The sequence below is a fragment of the Pan troglodytes genome, chromosome 4, assembly GCF_028858775.2.
Source record: "Pan troglodytes isolate AG18354 chromosome 4, NHGRI_mPanTro3-v2.0_pri, whole genome shotgun sequence".
Classification (NCBI taxonomy): Eukaryota; Metazoa; Chordata; class Mammalia; order Primates; family Hominidae; genus Pan; species Pan troglodytes.
In genome coordinates this window covers 60,082,949-60,105,866 of record NC_072402.2, presented here as the reverse complement: position 1 = coordinate 60,105,866, position 22,918 = coordinate 60,082,949, and the positions used below count along the sequence as shown (strand labels likewise).

The window sequence follows — 22,918 nt, the reverse complement described above, 5'->3', positions numbered from 1 at the left end:
AAATCTGTGCCTCCGCGACGTGACCCATTACCACGCATCACACCCTTCTGAGACATTCATGAGCGGCTGGTGTTTTGACTGTCAAATCTGCGTCTGCCAAGTTGCTGCCATTTATTCTCCTTAAACACATCTAGCAGAGTTCAAAAGAGGCTCAGGCTGATTCCTCGTGAAGAAAGCTGGCCTCAGAGGGGGTGGCCCAAGGGGTCTAAAGAGGCTAAGACCAAGGAATTCACCACCATCAGAGCTTTTGGATTCTGAAGCCCTTAATAAGATGAAAAAGTAATAAATCATCATGCTGGCTCTTTTACTCTTTCAATACAAAAGCTTTCAATGAGACCAGACTTCGGACCAGCATATTCTGTCCTGTGGACAGACCCTGTGGGAAACCAAATCATCGTTATCTAAAGGTTGCTGTGAGAAAGGTAGTCACCCCAGTGCCAGCACACATTGGAGTCATTTTGCTTGAAAAGCTTGATGATGCCATCGGCACGGTGGAGACATCCTGGACGCTGGGACCGATAGAGTCCTTCGTTCTGCAGATATTTATTGAATGCTTGTTGTGCTTCGGGCACTGTTGTAGGCACTAGGAATATAGCAGTGAACAAAGCCAACAAAAATTTACTTTCTAGCTAGTAGGTGAGGCAATAATAATGAAATAGATTAGTGAACTAGATGATATGTAGAAGGTGGTAAGTGCTATGGGGAAAAAACTAAGGGGGGAGGAGGGAGGGAGTATGAGGAGTGAGGAGAATTTGTTATTTTAATTGAGGTGGTCAGGATAGGCCTCCGAACCTGAAGACTTGAAGGACTGAGAGTGAAGTATGTGGAAGACCTTGGGAGGAACATTCCAGAGCTTCCACAGTTGGTGCAAAGGCCCCGAGGCAGGAGCACAGCTGGGGACAGTATGGCTGGAGTGGGAGAAGGGTGGGAGGGGATGGGGGTGCAGACTGGTGAGGAGGAGATGCACCCAGAGGTGAGTGGGGAAGGTCCAGATCTTAGAGGGTCCTACGGGCTGCTCTGAGGACTTTGGCTTTTTCTCTGAATGAGATGTGGGGCTCCCAGGGGCGTTGAGCAGGAAAGAACATGATCTGCCTTGTGTGACAAGGGCACTTTGGGCAAAGGCAGAAGCAGAGACCACATTGGAGGCTTCGTGATAAGCGAGACATGGTGGCCCACACCAAGACACTGGCAGTGGAGGCTGAGGACCTGGTGGCCACCATGTCCCCAGTATAGAGCTTGGCAAGCACAGCAACAGGTCGGGGAGCTGATGGCCACCATGTCCCCAGTCTTGGCAAGCACAGCAACAGGTCCCTCCTCTGTATTCTGTGCGTCCACAGCAGACAGCCACCTGCTTTTGATCAATAATTTCTAGTTTAATTAACAATCATCTTGGTGTGATGCAAGGGACATTCTCCTTAGAGTGACTCTTATTATCTATTAAGTACTATTTTATGAGTTAGCTCTCAGATAATAATTTTATTTATAGATTCTTGGGGCCACCTCACTGCTGTCCCGAGATGTAACAGACTGACTGAGGTCAGACGCAGAAAACTGCCTTCTAAGTTTCTGGGTGCACACATCTGTATGTCAGCAGTAGATTAGCAGCCATCCTGGTTATGGCCTGAGAACCTTGTCTCTCTCGGTGCAATTACATCTGCCTGGTTCCCATAGGGGCTGCCTCTGATTAGCTCTAGCATCTCCAACATGGGGGTTGAGGCCCAGTGGTTGCCTCTCCATGCACTCTGGGGACCTTATAACTGCCCAGTCAGGGTGCTGCCACATGACATTTGCAAACTGAATCAGCAAACTTTAGCACACTGTTCACAATTCTTTTGGATTCCTTCCCATGCCCTAATGTGCAAACACTGGATTCGCTGTTCTGCATGGCTGGGCCTCCGTGGAGCTCCCATGCTCTGCCTGCTCACCAGGGCTCTGCTGCTCTTTTACCACCAGATTGCCCTTGGCGAGGCTTGTATTGAACCTTTCTTCTGCTTCCATTTGTTCATCTATTGCTACCATTGTTTGTCTTCTAAACAAATATCTGCAAATGAGCTGATAAAACTTTAAAGAATTCTTTCCTCCATCTCTCCTACTTTTGGTAATGGTATTTTTGGACCCTGGCTTTACCTTAGCATCACCTGGGGAGCTTTAAAAATATTACAGTGCCTGGACCCCACTTTAGACCCATTGAATCAGAACGTGAAGGGGGGCTTTGGCTTCACTATGTTTTAAAAGCTCCCCAGATGATTCTGATGTACAATTTCACTTTCTTGCTACAAGTAGACATAAACAGGGCCTAGCTCCGCAGGCTGTTCAGGCTTCTCGTTCACCAACTCAAAGGTTCATCTCTAAATGAGGCCTTAGAGAGTCACAGAGAGTCAGTGAAGGGGCTGAAACATGAAAACGTTCATTATATGAATTAAATTCTCTGTTTCATTACCAGAACACATGGCCTGTAATGAACTATGAGTTAATATAGTTTTAGTCCATAATCCATTTTGAATAGCACAATATTTCATTGTATTTTGTGTGTATGTATTAAAAGCAATGATGTGTTAATTTTAAGTGATTATAATAAAATGTTTTCCATTCTTTAATGCATCATGGCTTTAAAAAACCAGAAGTCATCCCAGGCTGCATGGGAAGGGCAAGACTTTCTGAGGAGCAGCCATGGCCTGGGGAAAATAATATCGAGCAGGGATTTCCAGATTATATCGGGGTCTTCCTTTTTCTAGTCCTGAGACTCTGGACAGATTCCTTAAGCCCTCCTCCAAAAGGAAGATTTTATGATTCATTTATTGTCAAGGTAGGAAAACTGAGGTTCAGAGAACTTCAGAAAGATAATTGTGTAAAAGTCCTTTGCACAGTTTGCTGGCTTTCTCATGCCACCCCAGCCATACAGCCATACACCCACACTGGAAATCACGCCAGCCAGCCCTTTGTAAACTGTTTCCTCCGCTGGTTCAGCCTTCCAAGTCTTCTTTGTCTGGCTGAATCCTACTCCTCCTTTGGGACGGGGTTCAGGCATTACCTGCTACTGGCAGCTGTCCCTGTCCCATCTTCCCACCCTGTCTTGGTTAGGTGTCCTCTGTTGTACCCGGGGTACCCGATGCTTTCTGCTACCTTGACATTTGTTGCACTTGGTATAATTCTCCTGCCTTCCTTCTTCCTCCTTCTCTAGTCAGTTGGCTTCTTTTCTCTCCATTTTCCAGTGTTCAGCATAGTACCCGGCATATCTTTCTTTTTTTTTTTTTTTGAGATGGGGATCTCATTATGTTGCCCAGGCTGGTCTCAAACTCCTGTCCTCAGGTGATCCTCAACCCTCAGCCTTCCAAATTGCTGGGATTATAGATGCACATCATGCCACCTGGCTAATGCCTGGCATATCTATAGATTTACTGTAAGAATGAAATTGAGGCCAGGTGTGGTGGTTCATGCCTGTAATCCCAGCGCTTTGGGAAGCCAAGGTGGGCATATCACTTGAGGCCAGGAATTCAAGGCCAACACAGTGAAACCCTGTTTCTACCAAACAATACAAAAATTAGCCGGGCATTGTGGCACATGCCCGTAGTCCCAGCTACTGAGGAGGCTGAGGCAGGAGAATCAGTTGAACCCAGAAGGCGGAGGTTGCAGTGAGCCAAGAGTGTACCACTGCACTCCAACCTGGGCGACAGAGTGAGACCTTGTCTCAAAAAAAAAAAAAAGAAAGAAGAATAAAGAAAAAAAGATTGGGTAAAAGTATTAAAAAGTATTTTAAAAGTATTAAAGCCTCAGTGTTGTGTTACATTTGCTATACATTTATAAGCAGGGTGATTTATTAACTGAGGTTTCCTTGCTATAATTTCCCTCCTTTCTAGTCTAAACTGCTTGGTCAGCCCTCACCAAAAGCAATAAAAAGGGAGGGTACCACCAGCAGCTCTTTGGTGAAAGCCTAAAATCTTCAACATCCATAGTACTAACACAATATTTCATCAGCCTCTTATTAGTGGGTGTTTAGGTTGCTTCTAATTTTTTATTATGAATGATGCTGCAATGAACATCCTTAGCCATTATGTTAGTTCCCTATTGTTTTCATAACAAATCACCACAAACTCAGTGGCTTAAAACAACACAGATTTATTACCTTGCAGTTCTGGAGGTCAGAAATCCAAAAGAGACTTCTGAGCTAAAAATCAAGGCATCGGCCGGGCTGCATTCCTCTGTGGAGACTCTGCGGGAGAATCCATTTCCCTGCCCTTTCTAGCCACCTTCATTCCTTGGCTCATGGCTCCCCTCCATCTTTAAAGTCAGCAAAGTCTCATGGAATCTTTCCCACATTGAATCACTCTGACACAAAACATTCTTGTCCACATTTAAAGCACTCTTGGGATTACATTGGGTCCACCTGGTATAATCTAGGAGACTCTTATATTAAGGTCAGCTGATTAGCAATCTTAATTCCATATGGCAACATTAATTTTCTCTTGCCATGAACATAGCCTATTCACAGATTCTTGGGTTCTGGGCATTAGAATATGGACATCTTTGGGTGGGGCTGGGGAGGGGGTTCGTATGCAGCTTACTGCAGTCCTATCTTTGAACACTTGCATGCTTATCTGTGTAGGATGACTAGAAATGAACTTGCAGGATTGGGGGGTATGCACAAAAAACTTCAACTGCCCTTGTAAAGTCTAGATTTCCACCAGCACAGTGTGGCAGGCCTTATTTTCCTCACTGTGACCCGTCTTGAATATTTTAATGTTTTAAATCTGGCATGTCCATTTACATTAAGAAGCTGATAGGACACTGAATTGTCCATGATCCAAAAGCCAATCATGTTTGCCTTTCAAAGGACACAAGCAGCATTTTTCATCTGTTTTATCTTTCAAACTGTGTTTTGCTTAGGTTAATATTTAAATAATTTGGCGTTTCTTTGAGGACCATCAGTTGATCAGCAAAGATACAGCACAGAATCAATGGCAAGGAAAATGCCTTATGATGAACATTTTCTTGCTAGCAATTCATAAAATAGTATTCTAATACACCGATTAACTTAATAATTAGTTCATTAGTATTTATCATACACCCAATGCATGTCAGGCACCACCTGACCTCCAGAAATTTACAAAGCAGTAAAAGGAATAAGACACAAGTGCAGAATGCATGGCAGGGGATTTGAGAGTTGACTGTATTTGCATAAAATCCATCCATTGCAACTTATGTGATTGTAACTTGTTGCAATGAATCACCTTTATTTTGGAAAACTTCATGTTTTTAGCTAAATAGTTGGATAATCATACGATATGGCAACATAGCATGCAGTTGCCAAAACTTTTGTTTGAATGCAACAATTTCTCAAGCCTGAAAGAGGAATCTAAAAGATCGATGATCTGAAATAAGCCAACCACAAAAAGACAAATGTTGTTTGATTCCACTTATATGAGGTGCCTACAGTAGTCAAATTCATAGAGACAGAAAATATAATGGTGGTTGCCCCAGGCTGGAGGGAAGGGAGAATGGGAGTTGTTAAAATGTTACAGATTTTCAGAGTTTCAGTTTTGCAAGATGACAAAAATTCAATTGTACAACATGAATGTACTTAATATTGCTGACTTGTGCACTTAGAAATGATTGAGATGATAAATTTTATGTTGTGTATAATTTATAAAAAATTTGAAAAAATAGTTATCTTCTAAGCAGTCATGGGAGAAAGTTACTGCAAACATTTATTGAGTGCCAACTGTGTTGGACACTCCCATGTATTGTCTTTTTTTAAAATGTATTTTTATTTGTTTTTTAAAATAGAGACAGAACCTCACCATGTTGCCCGGGCTGGTCTCAAACTCCCTGGGCTCAGGCAATCCTCCTGCCTTGGCCTCCCAAAGTGCTGGGATTATAGGTGTGAGCCACAGTGCTGTGCCCTGGGTATTGTTTAGTCCTCCCAACAACTCTATGAGGCAGATATAATTGACCTATTTTGCAGGTAAAAAAGACTCTGTAACTTGCCCAGAGTCACACAAACTGGGATTTGAGCCCAACTTGTCTTTCTCCTGTGTCCTGGTACATAAGTAAGATCCATGGGATTTTCACTGTAAACATCACCCTAAATATTTTTTAAAGTAGAAACACCCATATTAGAAATGACTCAAGGGCACAATTACTTAGCTAGAATATAAAATTCCTGGAAACATTTACTGGCTTCTCCAGATAAAGTTTATCTTACTAAATAATTAGGACTTTTATTTTTTCCTCCTTCCCTCCCTCTCTCCATTCCATCATTCTTTTCTCATTCTTTCTTTCAAGATTAGAGTAATATCTAAATCACAGTCACGTAGAGCAGTACAACCCATGTTGAGGTAACTTATTAAATTAGCCCCTGACCATACATTACTATTCAGAGGGCTGGGAAAGATCTGTAAGGGATTGGACAAAGGAAATGCTCCACCTGTTCCTCCTCTGACTTGGGCCCTTGATGATATCATATAAAAAGTCATTTCCTGCTTGGTCCTTATCTCTAATGCTGACTAAATTAATAGTCTTACTTCCTTTACTTGTGTGTATGGAATTTGGGAATAAAAGTAAAATCACTTCCTACTGGGTTTTATATTTAGGCTCCTTAAAGTTCATGTACTTGGGCAATTTTTCCTTATTTGGGGACTACAGGTTGTTCGATGTAAAAAAGGAACAAATTATAACACATGCCATGCCGAAATTCAGTGAGAGTCATGGTTTACCTGGTACCCATGTTCTAATGAATGTATTTCCAACCCGTAAACTTGCTGAAGATTTGGAATAAGTAAAACCAAAATCATACTAGTATGGAGGTTTTAAAACTAACTTAAAAGAGTGACTGTATATTCACAATTGCTACCAAAAAAAAAAAAAAAAACCTAGGAATACAGCTAACTAGGGAGGTGAAAGAGCTCTACAAGGAGAACTGTTAAACACTGAAAAGAAATCAGAGATGATGCAAACAAATGGAAAAACATTCCATGCTCATGGATAGGAGGAATCAACATCATTAAAATGGCCATAGTGCCCAAAGCAATTTGTAGATTCAATGCTATTCCTATTAAACTATCAATGACATTCTTCACAGAACTAGATAAAACTATTTTAAAATTCATATGGAATCAAAAACAAGCCCAAAGAGCCAAGGCAATTCTAACCAAAAAGAAGAAAGCTGGAGGCATCACGCTACCCAACTTCAAATTACACTACAGGGCTACAGTAAGGAAAACAGCATAGTACTGCTACAAAAACAAATATATAGACCAATGGAATAGAATAGAGAACCCAGACATAAGGCTGTATACCTACAACCATCTGATTAGCAACAAAGCTGACAAAAACAAGCAATGGGGAAAAGACTCCCTATTCAATAAATGGTGCTGGGATAACTGGTTAGCCACATGCAGATTGAAACTAGACGCCTTCCTTACATCATATAATCAACTCAAGATGGACTAAAGACTTAAATGTAAAACCCAAAACTCTAAAAACCCTGGAAGACAACCTAGGCAATACCATTCTGGACACAGGAATGAGGAAAGATTTCATGACAGACACCAAAAGCAATTGCAAGAGAAGCAAAAATTGACAAATGGGGTCTAATTAAACTAAAGAGCTTCTGTACAGCAAAAGAATCAACAGAGTGAACAGACAGCCTACAGAAAGGGAGAAAATATTTGCAAACTATATATCTGACAAAGGTCTAATATCCAGCATCTATAAGGAACTTAAACAAATTTACAAGAAAAAAAATAACCCCATGAAAAAGTGGGCAAAGGACATGAACAAGACACTTCAAAAGAAGACATACATGCAGCCAACAAGCATATGAAAAAAAGCTCATCATCACTGATCACTAGAGAAATGCAAATCAAAACCACAATGAGAACTAATTTACACTCTCAGTGGGAATGTAAATTAGTTCAGCCATTGTGAAAGACAGTGTGGCGATTCCTCAAAGACCTAAAAACAGAAATACCATTTGACCCAGCAATCCCATTATGGGGTACATACCCAAAGGAATGTAAGTCATTCTGTCATAAAGATACATGCACGCATATGTTCACTGCAGCACTATTCACAATAACAAAGACATGGAATCAACTTCAATGCCCATCAGTGGTGGACTGGATAAAGAAAATGTTGTACATACACACCGTAGAATACTATGCAGCCATAAAAAATGACATCATGTCCTTTGCAGGAACATGGATGGAGCTGGAGGCCATTATCCTTAGCAAACTAATGTAGGAACAGAAAACCAAAGACCACATGTTCTCACTTGTAAGTGGGAGCTAAATGATGAGAACATACAGACACATAGAGGAGAACAACACACACTGGGGCCTATTGAAGGGTGGAGGGTGGGAGGAGGGAGAGGATCAGGAAAAATAACTAATGGGTACTAGGCTTAATACCTGAGTGATGAAATAGTCTGTACAACAAACCCCCATGACACAAGTTTACCTATATGTAAATACCTGCACATGTACCCCTGAACTTAAAATGAAAGCTAAATTAAAGATAAAAATAAAAGAAAAGAGTGGCTATCATTATAAACTAAATCACTTTGTGTGGCACTTTGAAAGATGTCCCATGCAGTGTGGGACCCTGAAAAGAGCACTGGACTTATATTCCTATTTTGGCAGCAGAATCCAGCACAGCCAAGGGGAGGCCATGGCACCAGGTGACAATCATGTCTGCGAAAGTGCTTGGAACCATCAAGCAGATCCTTCAGGCTTCCAGCCCTACAAGGAGAGAGAGTGGCACCCAAATCCATGTTCCTCTTGAGGGAACCAGGCTGGAAATTGAGTAGCCACCACCAAAGGGATGACATCTAAGATGTTACATTTGATCAGTTATAAATGTCTATCTTTACATAGCTCTATGGTCAAATCAATAGTCAAACGTCTATTCTGTGTCCATTTGTTTATTTGTTTGAGATGGAGTTTTGTTCTGATTGCCCAGGCTGGAGGGCAATGTCATGATCTCGGCTCACCGCCACCTCTGCCTCCTGGGTTTAAGCGATTCTCCTGCCTCAGCCTCCCAAGTAGCTGGGATTACAGGCATGCACCACCACGCCTGGCTAATTTTGTGTTTTTAGTAAGATGGGGTTTCTCCATGTTGGTCAGGCTGGTCTCAAACTCCTGACCTCAGGTGATCCACCCGCCTCAGCCTCCCAAAGTGCTGGGATTACAGGCATGAGGCACTGCACCCGGCCTCCTTTTATTTTTTTAAATTTTTATTTCGACAGGGTCTCACACTGTCACCTAGTCTGGGGTGCAGTGGCTTACTGCAGCCTCAACCTCCTGAGCTCAAAAGGTCCTTTCACCTCAGCCTCCCAAGTAACTGGGATTAGAGGCACACACCGGCACGCCCAGCTAATTTTTTTTTTTTTTTTTTTTTTTTTTTTGTAGAGACAGGGTTTCTCCATGTTAGCCAGGCTGGTCTAAAACTCCTGGCCTCAAGTGATCCTCTCTCCTTGGCCTCCCAAAGTGCTGGGATTACAGGCATGAACAACCACACCTGGCTTGCCCCCTTTTATTATCATAAATGCTCCTCTTCATCTCCCAAAACATTTGGGGTGCCATTTTATTCATTCATTGCTAGATGCTGAAATATACATTATGTGTACAACAGACTAAGAGTGATGTTTGTTATGTAGAAATAATGGCCTTGAGAATGAACATATGCAGGGCCTTTTGACTCTACTTTTAAATAGAGCTTGTTTGTCTTTATTATTCCTCTTATCAACAGGAAGCAGATATACAATGGCAGAACCTGATGCAAGGCAACAAGTGTTAAAGTTTGATATTTTTTCATCAGACTATGATTATTTTACTTTCTGAGGAAGATTAACATCCAGCTTGGATTTTTCTATAATGAGGTTTTTTTCTGATGATAAAATTAATATATGATAAGTAATACTTGATATGTGTAGTGAAGTATTCTAATAACATTCACTACCACTTATTGAGACATTTTACTTAATGGGATTCCCTGCTAAGTGCACAGCCTTCGTTAGCTCTTTCAAACCTCAGACAGCTCTTTGCGGGCGGGCACAAAATCACTCCCTGTTACTGATGAAGGTGTTTGGACACCAAGAGGAGGTGACTTGCCAGAGGGCCATGGTAGGGGGAGGTTGTGCTGGATTTAAGTCTTCAGAACCTTTTCTTAATGACGATGGATTCTGGGTTTCTTCTAAAAATGTTAAAAATATGAAGGCAGAAAAATGTGGTGGTTAGATTTAAATATTCCTTATACCATATAAGTATGAGAAAGGAATGGTAAGAAAAGGGACCATCTCATCTCCATCACCTTTTTAATGCACAGTTATGCACCAAATAACAATGTTTTGGCCAACAGCAGGCCCCATGTAGGTTGGTGGTCCATAAGACTGTAATGGAGCCCACAAATTCCTCTAGCTTAGTGACATCATAGCCATGGTAATGCAGCACAACGCGTTTCTCCTGTGTTTACGGTGATGCTGGTGTAAACAAACCTCCTGCACTGCCTGTCGTGTGAAGGGATAATACAACTACGTACAGTACCTAGTACTTGATCATCTTAATAAATGACTATGTTTACTGGTTTATGTATTTACTGTACTATACGTTTTATGGTTATTTTAGAGTATACGCCTTCTACTTATGAAAAGAAAGTTAACTGTAAAACAGCTTCATGCAGGTCCTTCAGGAGGTATCCAGAAGAAGGCATTGTTATCACAGGAGATGACAGCTCCATGCGTGTCGTTGTCCCTGAGGACCTTCCAGTGGGGCAAGATGTGGAGGTGGAAGACAGGGATATTGATGATCCTGACCCTGTGTAGGCCAGGCTAATGTGTGTTTGTGTCTTAGTTTTTAATAAAACAGTTTAAAAAGTAAATACATAAAAATTTTAAACATAGAAAAAAGCATATAGAATAAGAATATTAAAAAAGAAAATAATTTTGGACAGTTACACAATCTGTGTTTTAAGCTTAGTCTTATTACAAGATTCAAAAAGTTAAAAAAAGTTTAAATAAAGTAAAAAAGTTACAGTAAGCTAAGGTTAGTTTATTACTGAGGAAAGAAAAAAATGTTAAAATAAGTTTAGTGTAGTCTAAGAGTCCAGTGTTTATAAAGTCTACCATGGTGTACAGTAATGTCCTAGGTCTTTACATTCACTCACTATTCACTCACTGACTCACCCAGACCAGCTTCCAGTCCTACAAGCTCTGTTCATGGTAAGTGCCCTATATGGGTGTACCATTTTTCATCTTTTATACTGTCTTTTTACACTACCTTTTCTATGTTTAGATATACAAATACCGTTGTGTTACAGTTGCCTACAGTATTCAGTACAGTGACATGCTGCACAGGTTTGTAGCCTAGGAGCAATAGGCTCCACCATATAGCCTAGGTGTGCAGTAGACTGTTCTGTCATAGTTTGTGTAAGTGCATGCTGTGATGGTCACACAATGATGAAATCACATAATGATGCATTTCTCAGAATGTGTTCCTGTTGTGAAATGACACATGACTGTATGTTTTCAGTCTAGTGGCCCCACCTGATGCTCCACCTTTCTGATCCAGGTACGGGTAGTTGTGACTCTGGCAGTCTGATCTGACCTCTAAAGAGGCCCCTGGAGAACCCACTTCTACAGTTTTCTCCATGATTTTGTATGGTTATATTTCTCCTTCTATTTGAAATAGCTTGAGTGGAGCTCTTTTCTGCAGCTGAACCCTAATATAACATATATATTATTTATATATAGGAATATGTTGTGTATAATTATGTAATATATGTATATAATTTTTATAATTGAAGTCAGATAAAGGTTTATACATTTCTTTTTCAACTTAACATTTCCTTGTAAACATTTTGCAAATTTTAAAATCAAGGCTGAGCACGGTGGCTCATGCCTGTAATCCCAGCACTCTGGGAAGCTGAGGCAGGAGGATCACCTGACGTCAGGAGTTCAAGACAGTGTGGCCATCTCTACTAAAAATTCAAAAAAATTAGCCAGGCGTGATGGCGGGCGCCTGTAGTCCCAGCTACTTGGGAGACTGAGGCAGGAGAATAGCTTGAACCTGTGAGGCGGAGGTTGCAGTGAGCCGAGACCGCACCGTTGCACTCCAGCCTGGGCAAAAAGAATGAAACTCCATCTCAAAATAAATAAATAAATAAATAACAAAATAAAATTATAAAGGGTTTATTGATTCCATAATATTTCTCCAAATAAATACAGCCTAATTTATTTTCTATTTCCTTATAATTGAACACTTAGATTCTTTCCATATTTTTACTTGCATAAATGACTACTTCTTTGACTAAGTTTATCAGTTTTCAATTACTGCTGTAACAGATTAGTATACACTTGGTGGCTTAAAACAGCATAAATGTATTATTTTGTAGTTTTGGAGTCCAGAGGTCCAAAATAGGTCTCACTGGGCTAAAATCAAGATGTTGTTAGGCTGGGCGCAGTGGCTCACGCCTGTAATCCCAGCACTTTGGGAGGCTGAGATGGGTGGATCACCTGAGGTCAGGAGTTCAAGGCCACCCTGGCCAACATGCTGAAACCCCATCTCTACTAAAAATACAAAAAGTTAGCTGGGTGCGGTGGTACGTGCCTGTAGTCCCAGCTACTTGGGAGGCTGAGGCAGGAGAATTGCTTGAACCTGGGAGGCAGAGGTTGCAGTGAGCCAAGTTTGTGCCACTGCTCTCCAGCCTAGGCAACAGAGAGACTCCGTCTCAAAAAACAAACAAACGAAAACAAACAAACAAACAAAAAAAGATGTTGTTGGTCCGAATTCATGTGGGAGGGTCTAGGGTAAAATTCGTTTTCTTCCCTTTTCCATCTTCTTGAGGCTGCTCATGTCCCTTGGCTCATGGCTGCCTTCCATCTTCACAGCCAGTGATGGCTGAGTCCTTCTCACATGGCATTACTCTGACACTGATTCCTATGCCATTTTTTCACCTGTAAGGACCCAATTTGGGTCTACCTGGATAATCCAGGATAATCTCATTTCAAAGGCACCAGATCAGCAACTTCTATTTCATGCAACATAATTTCCCCTTGCCATATAACATAAAATGTTCACAGGTTCCTGGAATTAGGACGTGGGAGCCCATTTGGGGGACCATTATTCTGCCTCCCACTCACAGTAATTCTGCTTCTAGGAGTCCATCCCATAGAAAGAATCAAGCCTATAATCCCAGCACTTTGGGAGGCCAAGACAGGAGAATTGCTTGAGGCCAGGAGTTTGAGACCAGCCTGGTCAACATACTGAGATCCTGTCTCTACGAAAGAAAAAAAAAATACTGGGTGCAGTGGCATGCACCTATAGTCCCAGTTACTGGGGAGGTTGAGGTGGGAGGACCACTTAAACCCAGGTCATTGAGGCTGCCGTGAGCCATGATTGTACCACTGCACTCCAGCCTGGGTGACAGAGTGAGACCTTGTCTTAAAAAAAAAAGTACAGTAAGTATTTTCTTTATAAATACAGGTATTCATGATATTGTTCTGCAACCTACTTTTTAAAAAGAATATCATTTTGTGTAAATAAAACTTTATGTACCTGTTTAAAAGGGGCCTAGAAGGTCATATTTCAAACTGTTATCAGTAGGGACTTGAATTTGTCAGCAGTGGAATGAGAAGGTTGGAAAGTTGGGGATGGATAGGGCGAGGGGTAAATTTGTACTTTCAACTTTATACAATTCAACTTTGTTTGAGATTTTGCTCATCAAATGAGCTGCGTGTTTATTACAAAAATTAACCAATGAACATGTTCCCATTTAGACAAAAGAACCCACTGACTTTTTCTGGGCCATATGTGGAGATGCAGAAGGGTGCCTGTTGCCTGAGAAAAGCCTGGCAGACTGTCTTTTGAGGGTGCTCACCATAGTCCTTCTCAACCCGCATCAATCAGCTGTGTCCACGTCCTTCGGCCTTGTGAGTCAGAAACCTGGATGTGGTCTTATTAACCAAACTCAGGTGGTCCAATGGCTACAATCAGAACAAATAAATAATAGTCACAGAGACTGAAATGGTTTGCTCTGCCCTAGAATTCTCTTTCACCAGGCTAATCTTCAGAAAGATGAGGTTAAGAGCACAGACTTTGATGTCCAATATAAACAGCCTGAGTTCAAATCCTGATCGTCAGTTACTGTGGTATAGAATGGACAAGTTGTTGAACCTCTCTGAATCTCAGTTTTCTCAACAAGAAAGGTAGGATATTAAAATTATCTCCTAAGATGTTGTGTGGAGTAAATGAGATGATGAACTTAAAGCATTTAATGATTAAATGCCAGCCAGTACAGGGCATCTCGCCACTGCTTCTACTTCAGCTTGTGTGGACAAAGTATATGCAGCTGGCTGGATGCAACAGACATTGGAGCCCTGGTCACAGAAGCTTAGATTTTTCCCCTAACAAAGAGACCTCATGATATAGTGACTTATGGAAGTTTATTTCTTCTTCATGTAGCTTCAGGGACTCCTCTGCTCCACACAGTCACTTGGGAATCCAAGGTTCCTTCCACCTGTCCCAGGTTCATGTATATGTGCATTGTTTTAAGGGTTAGGCCAGAAGTGGGAAATTGCCTCTCACCTTCCATTGGCAACCGAGGCATATGGCCACACCTAACTGTAGGGATGCCTGAAAACAGAGGCATTACCCCAGGTCCCCCAGCTAGGGACTCATTACTGTGGAGGAAGGAAAGAACTGGTGTTGGTGGACAGCTATGCTTCTCCAGCACAATTGGTCTCGCCAACAGGACTGGAAATAGTCTAAGTTCATTACGACTCCCCATCCCGACTTCAGAGAAAGTCTCACCATTGGGCCTTATGGCCAGAAATCACTGAAGTTCATTGGCTGGGCCTCACCTTTCCTGTCAGCACTTAAGTGGATTTGGCCAAATTTTGCTTCTCTAGTACTCTTCTTTTCTAGGATTTGAGAATGTACCCTTCCCCACCCCCACTCTCCTTGGGCTCATCAAATTTGTGTTATTACAATCAAATTTTGCTACCTTGGGAGCAAAGGTGACTTTGTCATTAAGGTTAAATATAGCCATTTAGAGCAGAGACATGGATGTGTGTATGTGTGTGTGTATGTGTGTGTGTGTGTGCGTGTGTGTGTGGAGATGGGAGGATGATGTCCCCAGTATGTCATGGTCCTCAGGAATTGTGTGTGAGGACAAAGGTAAATGAGTGACAGTGAGCTTTTTCTGGCCCAGGAAAGGTTGGTGAGAGGTGGAGCGTGAAGGATCCTATGCAAGCTGTATCCACAGGAAAGGCCAATCAGAAGAGGACCTGCTGCACCCAAGATGGGGATTGTGGGGGACAAAAGGAAGAAGGAGACCTGAAACAGGCTGTGGGTATTGTAGAAATTCTAAAGTTGGAAGTTTGGGGCCTGGGAATCGAAGATGTTTCATTTTGTCCTTACAAAAACATCAGGGCGCTGTGGCAGGAAGAACAAGAGGAGGGAGCTGGAAGGAATTGCATGATTTTCACTGCATGCCTTACTCCCCTTATACAATCCAGAACCACCTAAGTCATTAACTTGAAGCACCCAAGTGTCTGCTGATGAGCAGTTTGGTTACAAGGCAAGATGACAAGTTTAACACAAGTGGCCATGGGATGTAAGTACAGTGATGGTGCCCTGGAGGATACTTGGAAGGCACCTCACCTCGACCCAGCATTGCCCAGAGCACCCTGTCACCTGCTGCTTGCTTAGTCTCTGGGGACTCCCTCCACCTTCAGAGCCCACTGGTGCTGATCGTGCCTGGGGTTCCTGATTTGGAATGTTCTGTAGGACTGAGAAGTTGCTGCTGAAAGGGAAAGCATTGGTTTCTGGGTTTGGGAACTTCTATCCAGTTTAATGAGTGTCTTCTTCACTGATGTACTACTTGTTTTTAAAATTTCCTTATAAACCATGTATATCATGCTTAACTCACCCTTGGCTCTATTCAAACACTTTTGTGTGTGTGTGTGCAAGTCACAAGGTCTGTTCTTTTCAGTTATGGCCTCGCTTCTCCCCACTTTCCCTTGGTTTCTAAAGTCTGACCATTCAAGAGGGCAAAGACCTCATTTGTCATGCCAAGATTTGTGTTTGTGCTCTTGGCAGAATGTGTTGCTAACCTTTGAATACTATGTCTCTGAAGGAAAAGGATGTGCTTTAGTGACACACTTTATGGTAGGAACTTCGCTAGCAGTGGTAGAAACAACATTGGCAGTCCACCTGCCCAAATCTATGGTTTGGACGCACACTCCTTTGCCAAGCTATAGGGATGCATAGATGTTCTGCTCCCTGCCAGGCAAGGATGCAACGGCACCCTGGTCCCCACATTCCAGGCCCTCAATGGGCACCCCTACTTGACTCATTGCTCTTTCCACCATCTCCCTTCCCCAGACTGCTGCAAAACCACTGCCTTCCCCCATTTCCAAAGGAAGGGGTGGTTGTTCGAGCTCTGGCCTGGCCACCCAAAGACAGTGCCAAAGAAAGTGCCCGAACCTCCTTTTCAGTCACGCTGCTTCCATGTGACTCAACTCTAAAGAGACTAGACTCAGCCCTCTGAGCCCTAGTGGGCTTATTTAGCTAAAATGAGCTTTAATTGAAGAATCATTTGTGTGTTGATTATGGTTGCAGGACAGAGAGGCCTCAACTACTTTTGCTTTTAGGAGTGCTTTAGTTCTTGCAACTGGAAGCACAACCACTATATTTCAGTGGTACTTTTTTTTTTTTTTTTTTTTTTTTTTGAGACAGGGTCTTGCTCTGTCTCCCAGGCTGGAGTGCAGTGGCACGATCTTGGCTCACTGCAAGGTCCACCTCCTGGGTTCAAGCCATTCTCCTACCTCAGCTTCCTGAGTAGCTGAGATTACAGGTGCACATCACTACACCCAGCTAATTTTTGCATTTTTAGTAGAGACATGGTTTTGCCATGTTTGCCAGGCTGGTCTCAAACTCCTGACCTCAGGTGATCTACCCACCTTAGCCTCCCAAAGTGCTGGGATTACAGGCATGAGCCACCACGCCCAACCACATTTTTTTTTTCCAAATAAAAATTGCTTTAGTTTTTTCCTGATTATTTAAGTAATATGAGCTTATTGTAAAGAATTCAGAAACTAGAGGAAGGTATAAAGAAAAGGGTTAATCACCATTCACAGTTTCAGGTCAAACATTCTATGCTTTCCCTGTGCATGCAAATACACTTATACTTTTTGCAAAAAGTTGAGTGCACTATTCATGATGTTTTGTAAGCCTTTGATCCATTATCTATTGCCACACAAAACCAACCTAAAATGTAGAGCTATCAGATAGCAACCATTTTATTATATCACATGAATTTTGTGGTTGAGAAGTTCGACAGGGCACAGTGGCTTTCCTTTGCCCCACGAAGTCTGTGACCTCATCTGGGAAAACTCAAATGGCCAGGGATGACTGGAGCATCTAGGATCTGGAAACTTCTGAAGACTTATTTCTTCACTTTCATGGCTGGCACCTGGGTTGAGTAAATTGGAATTCTGAGCTCACTGGGTTTGTTGACTGGAGTACCTGCATGTAATATCTCCATGTGGCTTGGACTTACAACATGGTGGCCTCAGGACAGTTGGACTTCTTATATGGTGGCTCAAGGCTCTAAGAGTGAGTGTTCTACCTAGTGAATAAGGTAGAAGTTGGGTAGCCTTAGGCTTGGAAGACATATAGTGTCACTTCTCTTACTACATTGGTCCAAGCAGTAGGAAGCCCACCCAGATTCATGGGGAGGGGGCAAGATCCCACTCTCTAAGAGAGGAGTACCAAAGGACTTTCAACTGTGTTTTAAAACTCTGACAACCTTTTATTTTTTTATATATATAACATGGACAGTGTACTGGGTTGAGTTGTGTCCCCTGCAGAAATGTGTCCAAGTCCTAACACTCAGTACCTGTAAACGTGACTTTACTTAAAAACAGGGCCTTTGCCGATGAAAACAACTTAAGATGAGGGTATACTGGAATAGGGTGGGCCCTAATCTAATGACTGGTGTCCTTATAAGAAGAGGGAAATTTGGACACAGATGCACTGGGAGAGCACCAAGTGATGAGGAAGGTGAACATTAGAGTCACACATCTACAAGGCAAGAGACACTAAGGATTGCTGGCAACACCAGAAGGTAGGCAGAGCCAAGGAGGACCCTCCCCTAGAGCCTTCAGAGGAAGCGTGCCCCTGCTGACTGCTTAATTTTAGACTTTTAGCCTCCAAAACTATAACAGTATGTATATCTGTTGTTTTCAGCTGCCTTAAGTTTGTGGCAAGTACTTTGTTAAGGCAGCCCCAGGAGGCAAACACGGTTTTCCATATGTGCCTAGGTCTGCACCATCATTTCATAAGTGCACAGTATCCATTGAATGCTTAACATCATGTATTTAATCAATCTTAAATAGGCCTAAGACACGTAACCCAATAATTAGCATGAGCTTATATTCTATGCAATTAAGTACATGGCTCATAATCTCTCTCATAGACTTCCTTTGTTTCCTCCACAGAGCCTAGCACAGTTATGGAGTTAGCTTCAGCAAAGATCAAGTAACTTGTCACCACCAGCCAGAGTATCAGAACATACAAAGACTGATCCCGTATAGCTCCTAAGCATTAAATTAAAGGATTCCAAATATTAAGGATATTAAGGATTTTAAGAGAGTCTTGGCTCTTCTGGAAACCTGGTTGGTTAGGTAACAAAGAACAGTTAAAAACTTCAGTCTGAAAGAGCGATTCAGTAAGGCTTTAAGTATTTTTAAATGAAAGTGATTATAGTACAAAAAGGTTAAAATCCATTGTTCTTTACAGATGTAATGCTTCCAGTTCTCCAGCCACAAAAGAAGTATTAAACACTCAAGCCTCTTGCCAAGTGTTAAGAAATGAGTCAGAAATGTAATGCTGGCAGACGACCATGGAAACATACTCTATGCCTTATAGGCCTTGCATCCCTCGGTCCCTTTCTGCTGTCCCTTTATGATTTCTGGATTGGAGGAGGCCTCCTGTGTTTTTTTTTTCTCAAGTTCAGTTTTCTCTTTTCTTTCCTTGGCCCCATTTGTGACTTCCCCTACGCAGAAGGGCAGACATGGGCACATGGGGAAAGGAGCCAGGGCACCCCTCCCAGTCTCTCGGGAGGGGAAAGGAGCAGCAGGCGAGGCTGTCCACTCTGTAAATTACGAGGCTGCAAGCCTTCCAGGCTTGTCAGGTTTTTTTCTTCTATAGTCCATGAATCTTCTAAAAAAGTGCCCGTAGGAAGAATAAAGCCTGTTCTAATTCTAAGACGCTTGGCAGTGCTTTTGCCATTTTCAAGGGATCTTTACCTGCTCTGGACACAACTGTCTAGAGACTATTTGGATTGTGGTAAGAATTGCTCTCTGAAGTCTTCGTTTCAATTTCATTACAGAGATCCCAAGAAAACTGTGCTCCACGAATAGGGGCTCATTGAGGACTGACGGATTGGAATGACTTGAGATCTTCGCATTTTCCAAATACTTGGGAGGTGGTGTCCTTGGGAAACGCCCTTGCAAGAATTTCCCCTTTTCTCTTGGTGTGAATGGAAAGGTATTTCCTACCTGGATGGAGAATTCTTTCTGCCACTCCCTGAGCTGGGTTCTGTGCCTGGAAGGGCAGGGCTTTTCCCTGGACTCATGATTATGTATGGTCTCAGCAGGCTGGAGGTACTCCATGAAGACTGCATGTGTGTTAGGGTGTCTGAAGGGGCAGGGGTTTCGGGGGAGACTGTGTGTGCTGCACAATGGCCATTTCTGTTCCCCTGTAAATGATAGTGAATTTTTTGTGGCACCCCCTACCATGTATCAGTTCTATGATCAACCAGAAAACAAACCTGGCTGAAGGGAAGGATACTGTTGCAATCACTGTTAGTGCTTCCCCAAGATCTTGTTATTAGAACTCTGATTTTTTTATTTTTTAAATTGGTGGGGCCACCTGCTCAGCCCTAGATGATTGATTTACTCATGGTGCCAGCCTCCTTTTCACCTAGAGGTGACCACATGACTGTTCTGGCCATTGAGAACTAAGTGGAGTTTTCCTGGGGTCTTGGAAAAGGCTTGTACTTTGTCTAATATACATGGAATATGAGGCTAGCAAAGCTCTATCCTTTTCTGTCTTTTAACTGCTTGGAACATAGACTTGATGTCTGGAGCTGTAAGCAGCCATTTTGTGACAGCAGGGATAAAATGGCCAAGGGAATGGTGTGTAAACAAGCATGAATAAAGAGCTGAGAGAGTCCCACCATCACTGGCTCTGAGGTCATGGGGCACCCGAATCAATGGCAATTAACTGCCTAACTCCTTACTTCTTGCTGTTTAAGTTACTCTTGACTCACAATCACCACACAGTCAAATGCACACTTCTCAAATTTTATACCAAATTTTATACCAAACTATGCCAAATACTAGAGGTGTAGTGACCTGCAGCCTCGGGCATAGCTCAAATTGATATTCTACCAGCAAGAAATGGCCTCATATTTTATCTGAGACACATATATAAATGTTGTGTTCTATTTCATAATATGTTGATGCTTATGTTAATTTATTAAAATATTTAAATTGCCATAAAAATATTTAAAACACTTTCTCCTCCAAATTGTGTGTGTGTGTGTGTGTGTGTGTGTGTGTGTATATATATATATATATTTTTTTTTTTTTTTTTTTTTTTTCTGAGACAGAGTATCACTTCGTCACCCAAGCTGGAGTGCAGTGGTATGATCTCGGCTCACTGCAACCTCCGCCTCCCGGGTTCAAGCAATTCTTCTGCCTCAGCCTGTCAGTGGCGTTTGAACCACAGTGACTCCATTTTGAGTAAGGGCTAGGAAAATGAGGCTGGGACTTGCTGGGCTGATCCCCAGAAATAGCCTCCCGATGTTTTTGGTTAAGGGAATAGATTAGTAATGTTTGCTAAACACACCCAGACTTGGGAGAGTCCTAATATCCTGATATCTTGAGAGCAAAGGCATTCCAAATTTCACTTTAAAGATAATAATATCGATTCTTGCAAAATATAGTAATTAAGAAAATTAATCCTTTATCACAAACCCTTGTAGCAGAGCACATCTTCCCATATATACAAGCATTGTAACTAGGGCGGACGCGTTCCTCCTTACTTTCAGGAACATCCTACTCGGTCTATGGAGTAGCTGTCCTTTCACTACTTTTCTCTCTTAATAAAACTTGCTTTTACTTTGCACTTCAGACTCACCCTGAATTCTTTCTTGCGCGAGATCCAAGAACTCTCCCTTGGGATCTGGATTGGGACCCCTTTCCTGTAACAAGCCTCTGGAGTAGCTGGGATTACAGTCGTGAGCCACTGCACCCGGCCTCAAATTGCATATTCTGGGAAGAGGCAGTTTGCTTTTTCCTGGGGCTTTGAGTATCCCCTGATGCATTGCCCATCCTCTCAGGGGTACAAATACCATGATTTGAGAAATCAGAATACAAGAAGTAGCAGAGATGGAGATAAAGAGGTAGGTAGAGCTGGGATCATGAGGGCTGTGGGGTGTCAGGCTAAGGGATTTGGATTAAATTCCTTTAGAAATGGGACACCCCACAGAAGACACATCAGGGAGATTCTGAAAAGCCACACTTCAGGAAGAGTGGTGTGGCAGTAGGCTTGGGACTGAGCAAGACTAGACACAGGAAAAGCAGGTAAGAGATATTGTAGTGCATCTGGTAGACTCAGTGCAGCTGTAAGTGACAGGCAAAATAGCAGCTTAAACAAAATAGATTTTTATTATTTACTTAAGAGTTAAGGAGTAGCTCGGAAGTCAGCAGTCCAGTGCAGGAAAGGTGGCCCATATCCACTTAGCATTATCCTGTTACCAATGGCTACACAGCAGACCACCCACATTCAGAAGCTGAAAGCAATTGCAATCATTTTCCCATGAATCTACAATGTAGGCAGGGCACAGTGGGAGCAACTCATCTCTGCTCCCTATGGCATCAGCTTAAGTGGCCCAAAGGCTGCTGAGAACTCGACCAGACAACTGGTGTGTGGAATTACCTACAGGCTTGGCTACTTGCACACCTGATGGTGAATGCTGGCTGTCACCTGGGACCTCACAAGGCTGTGATTGGAAATATGTCTGGGCAGCTGCTCCATGAGGCTGCCCTACTTCCTCACAGCATAGTGGCTGGGCGCTAAGAGGAGAATCTCAAGAAGTAGGAAGCAGAAGCTGCCCATTTCTTAACCCTTAGATCCCGGAGTGGGCAGAGCATCACATTTGGCCAAGTAATCACAGTGCCTATATTCAGGGGTTGGCAAAGACCCCAGCTCCCAATGGTAGGACCACTGAACATGCATGTCATTAGTCAGAACCAGTGTCAGAATCACTATTATTGGCAAGGGAGGCTGGAAAATGTAACCTTTACTCTGGAGGGGGATTCTATGCCCAGTTAAAAATGAGACATTTATTACTATGGAAAAAAGGAGAAAATGGTTATTAGGGACAGTTAGCAGTCTTTGCTGCTGACAGCAAACCACAAGTGACTTGAACACAAGAACTCAGGTGGCACGTATGGTAATGGAAAGGAAGGGGGTGTGAGAGATGCTAAGGAACGAGAACCAGCAGGCTCTGAGATGACTTGGGCTGCCATGTTTGGGGATGTGTGTAGGAGCGGGTAAGGGTGTACATGTAGGAAGGGCTGGAACCACCAGAGCTGTCTAGAGACTACCAGCGAGATGCAGAGCCAAAGACTTGCATTTCCAAGGTTAGTCTGATACCAGATGAATTTTTTAGACATTCATCAAGACTAAGATGACCAAGAATTACCCTTCCAGAGCTCTAGGCCAGATTCCAAAGTATCTTGATCTTAAGTACAGCAGATCCTAGTTTTCAAAACCTGCCACAGCAGTGTTTTTGGTCCAATCTACTCTTGTTGCACCTTGCCACTTTCCTGTCAACCTTCTGACTGTGT

The 22,918-nt window shown here is 42.5% G+C and overlaps 1 protein-coding gene across 6 annotated transcripts in view; it reads left to right on the top strand.

The window, feature by feature from the left end:
- SNX18 (sorting nexin 18) overlaps positions 1 to 22,918 on the top strand; it is a 131,334-nt gene that overhangs the window by 34,377 nt on the left and 74,039 nt on the right. The window contains exon 2 of one of the 6 annotated variants that reach the window (XM_016953314.4): positions 19,390 to 20,623. The exons of the other annotated variants lie outside the window; for them this stretch is intronic. Coding sequence (XP_016808803.1) covers positions 19,390 to 19,451 — 62 coding nt within the window. The 3' untranslated portion in view covers positions 19,452 to 20,623. Of the gene's footprint in view, positions 1 to 19,389; positions 20,624 to 22,918 lie in introns of those variants that run through there. 6 annotated transcript variants of the gene reach the window in all.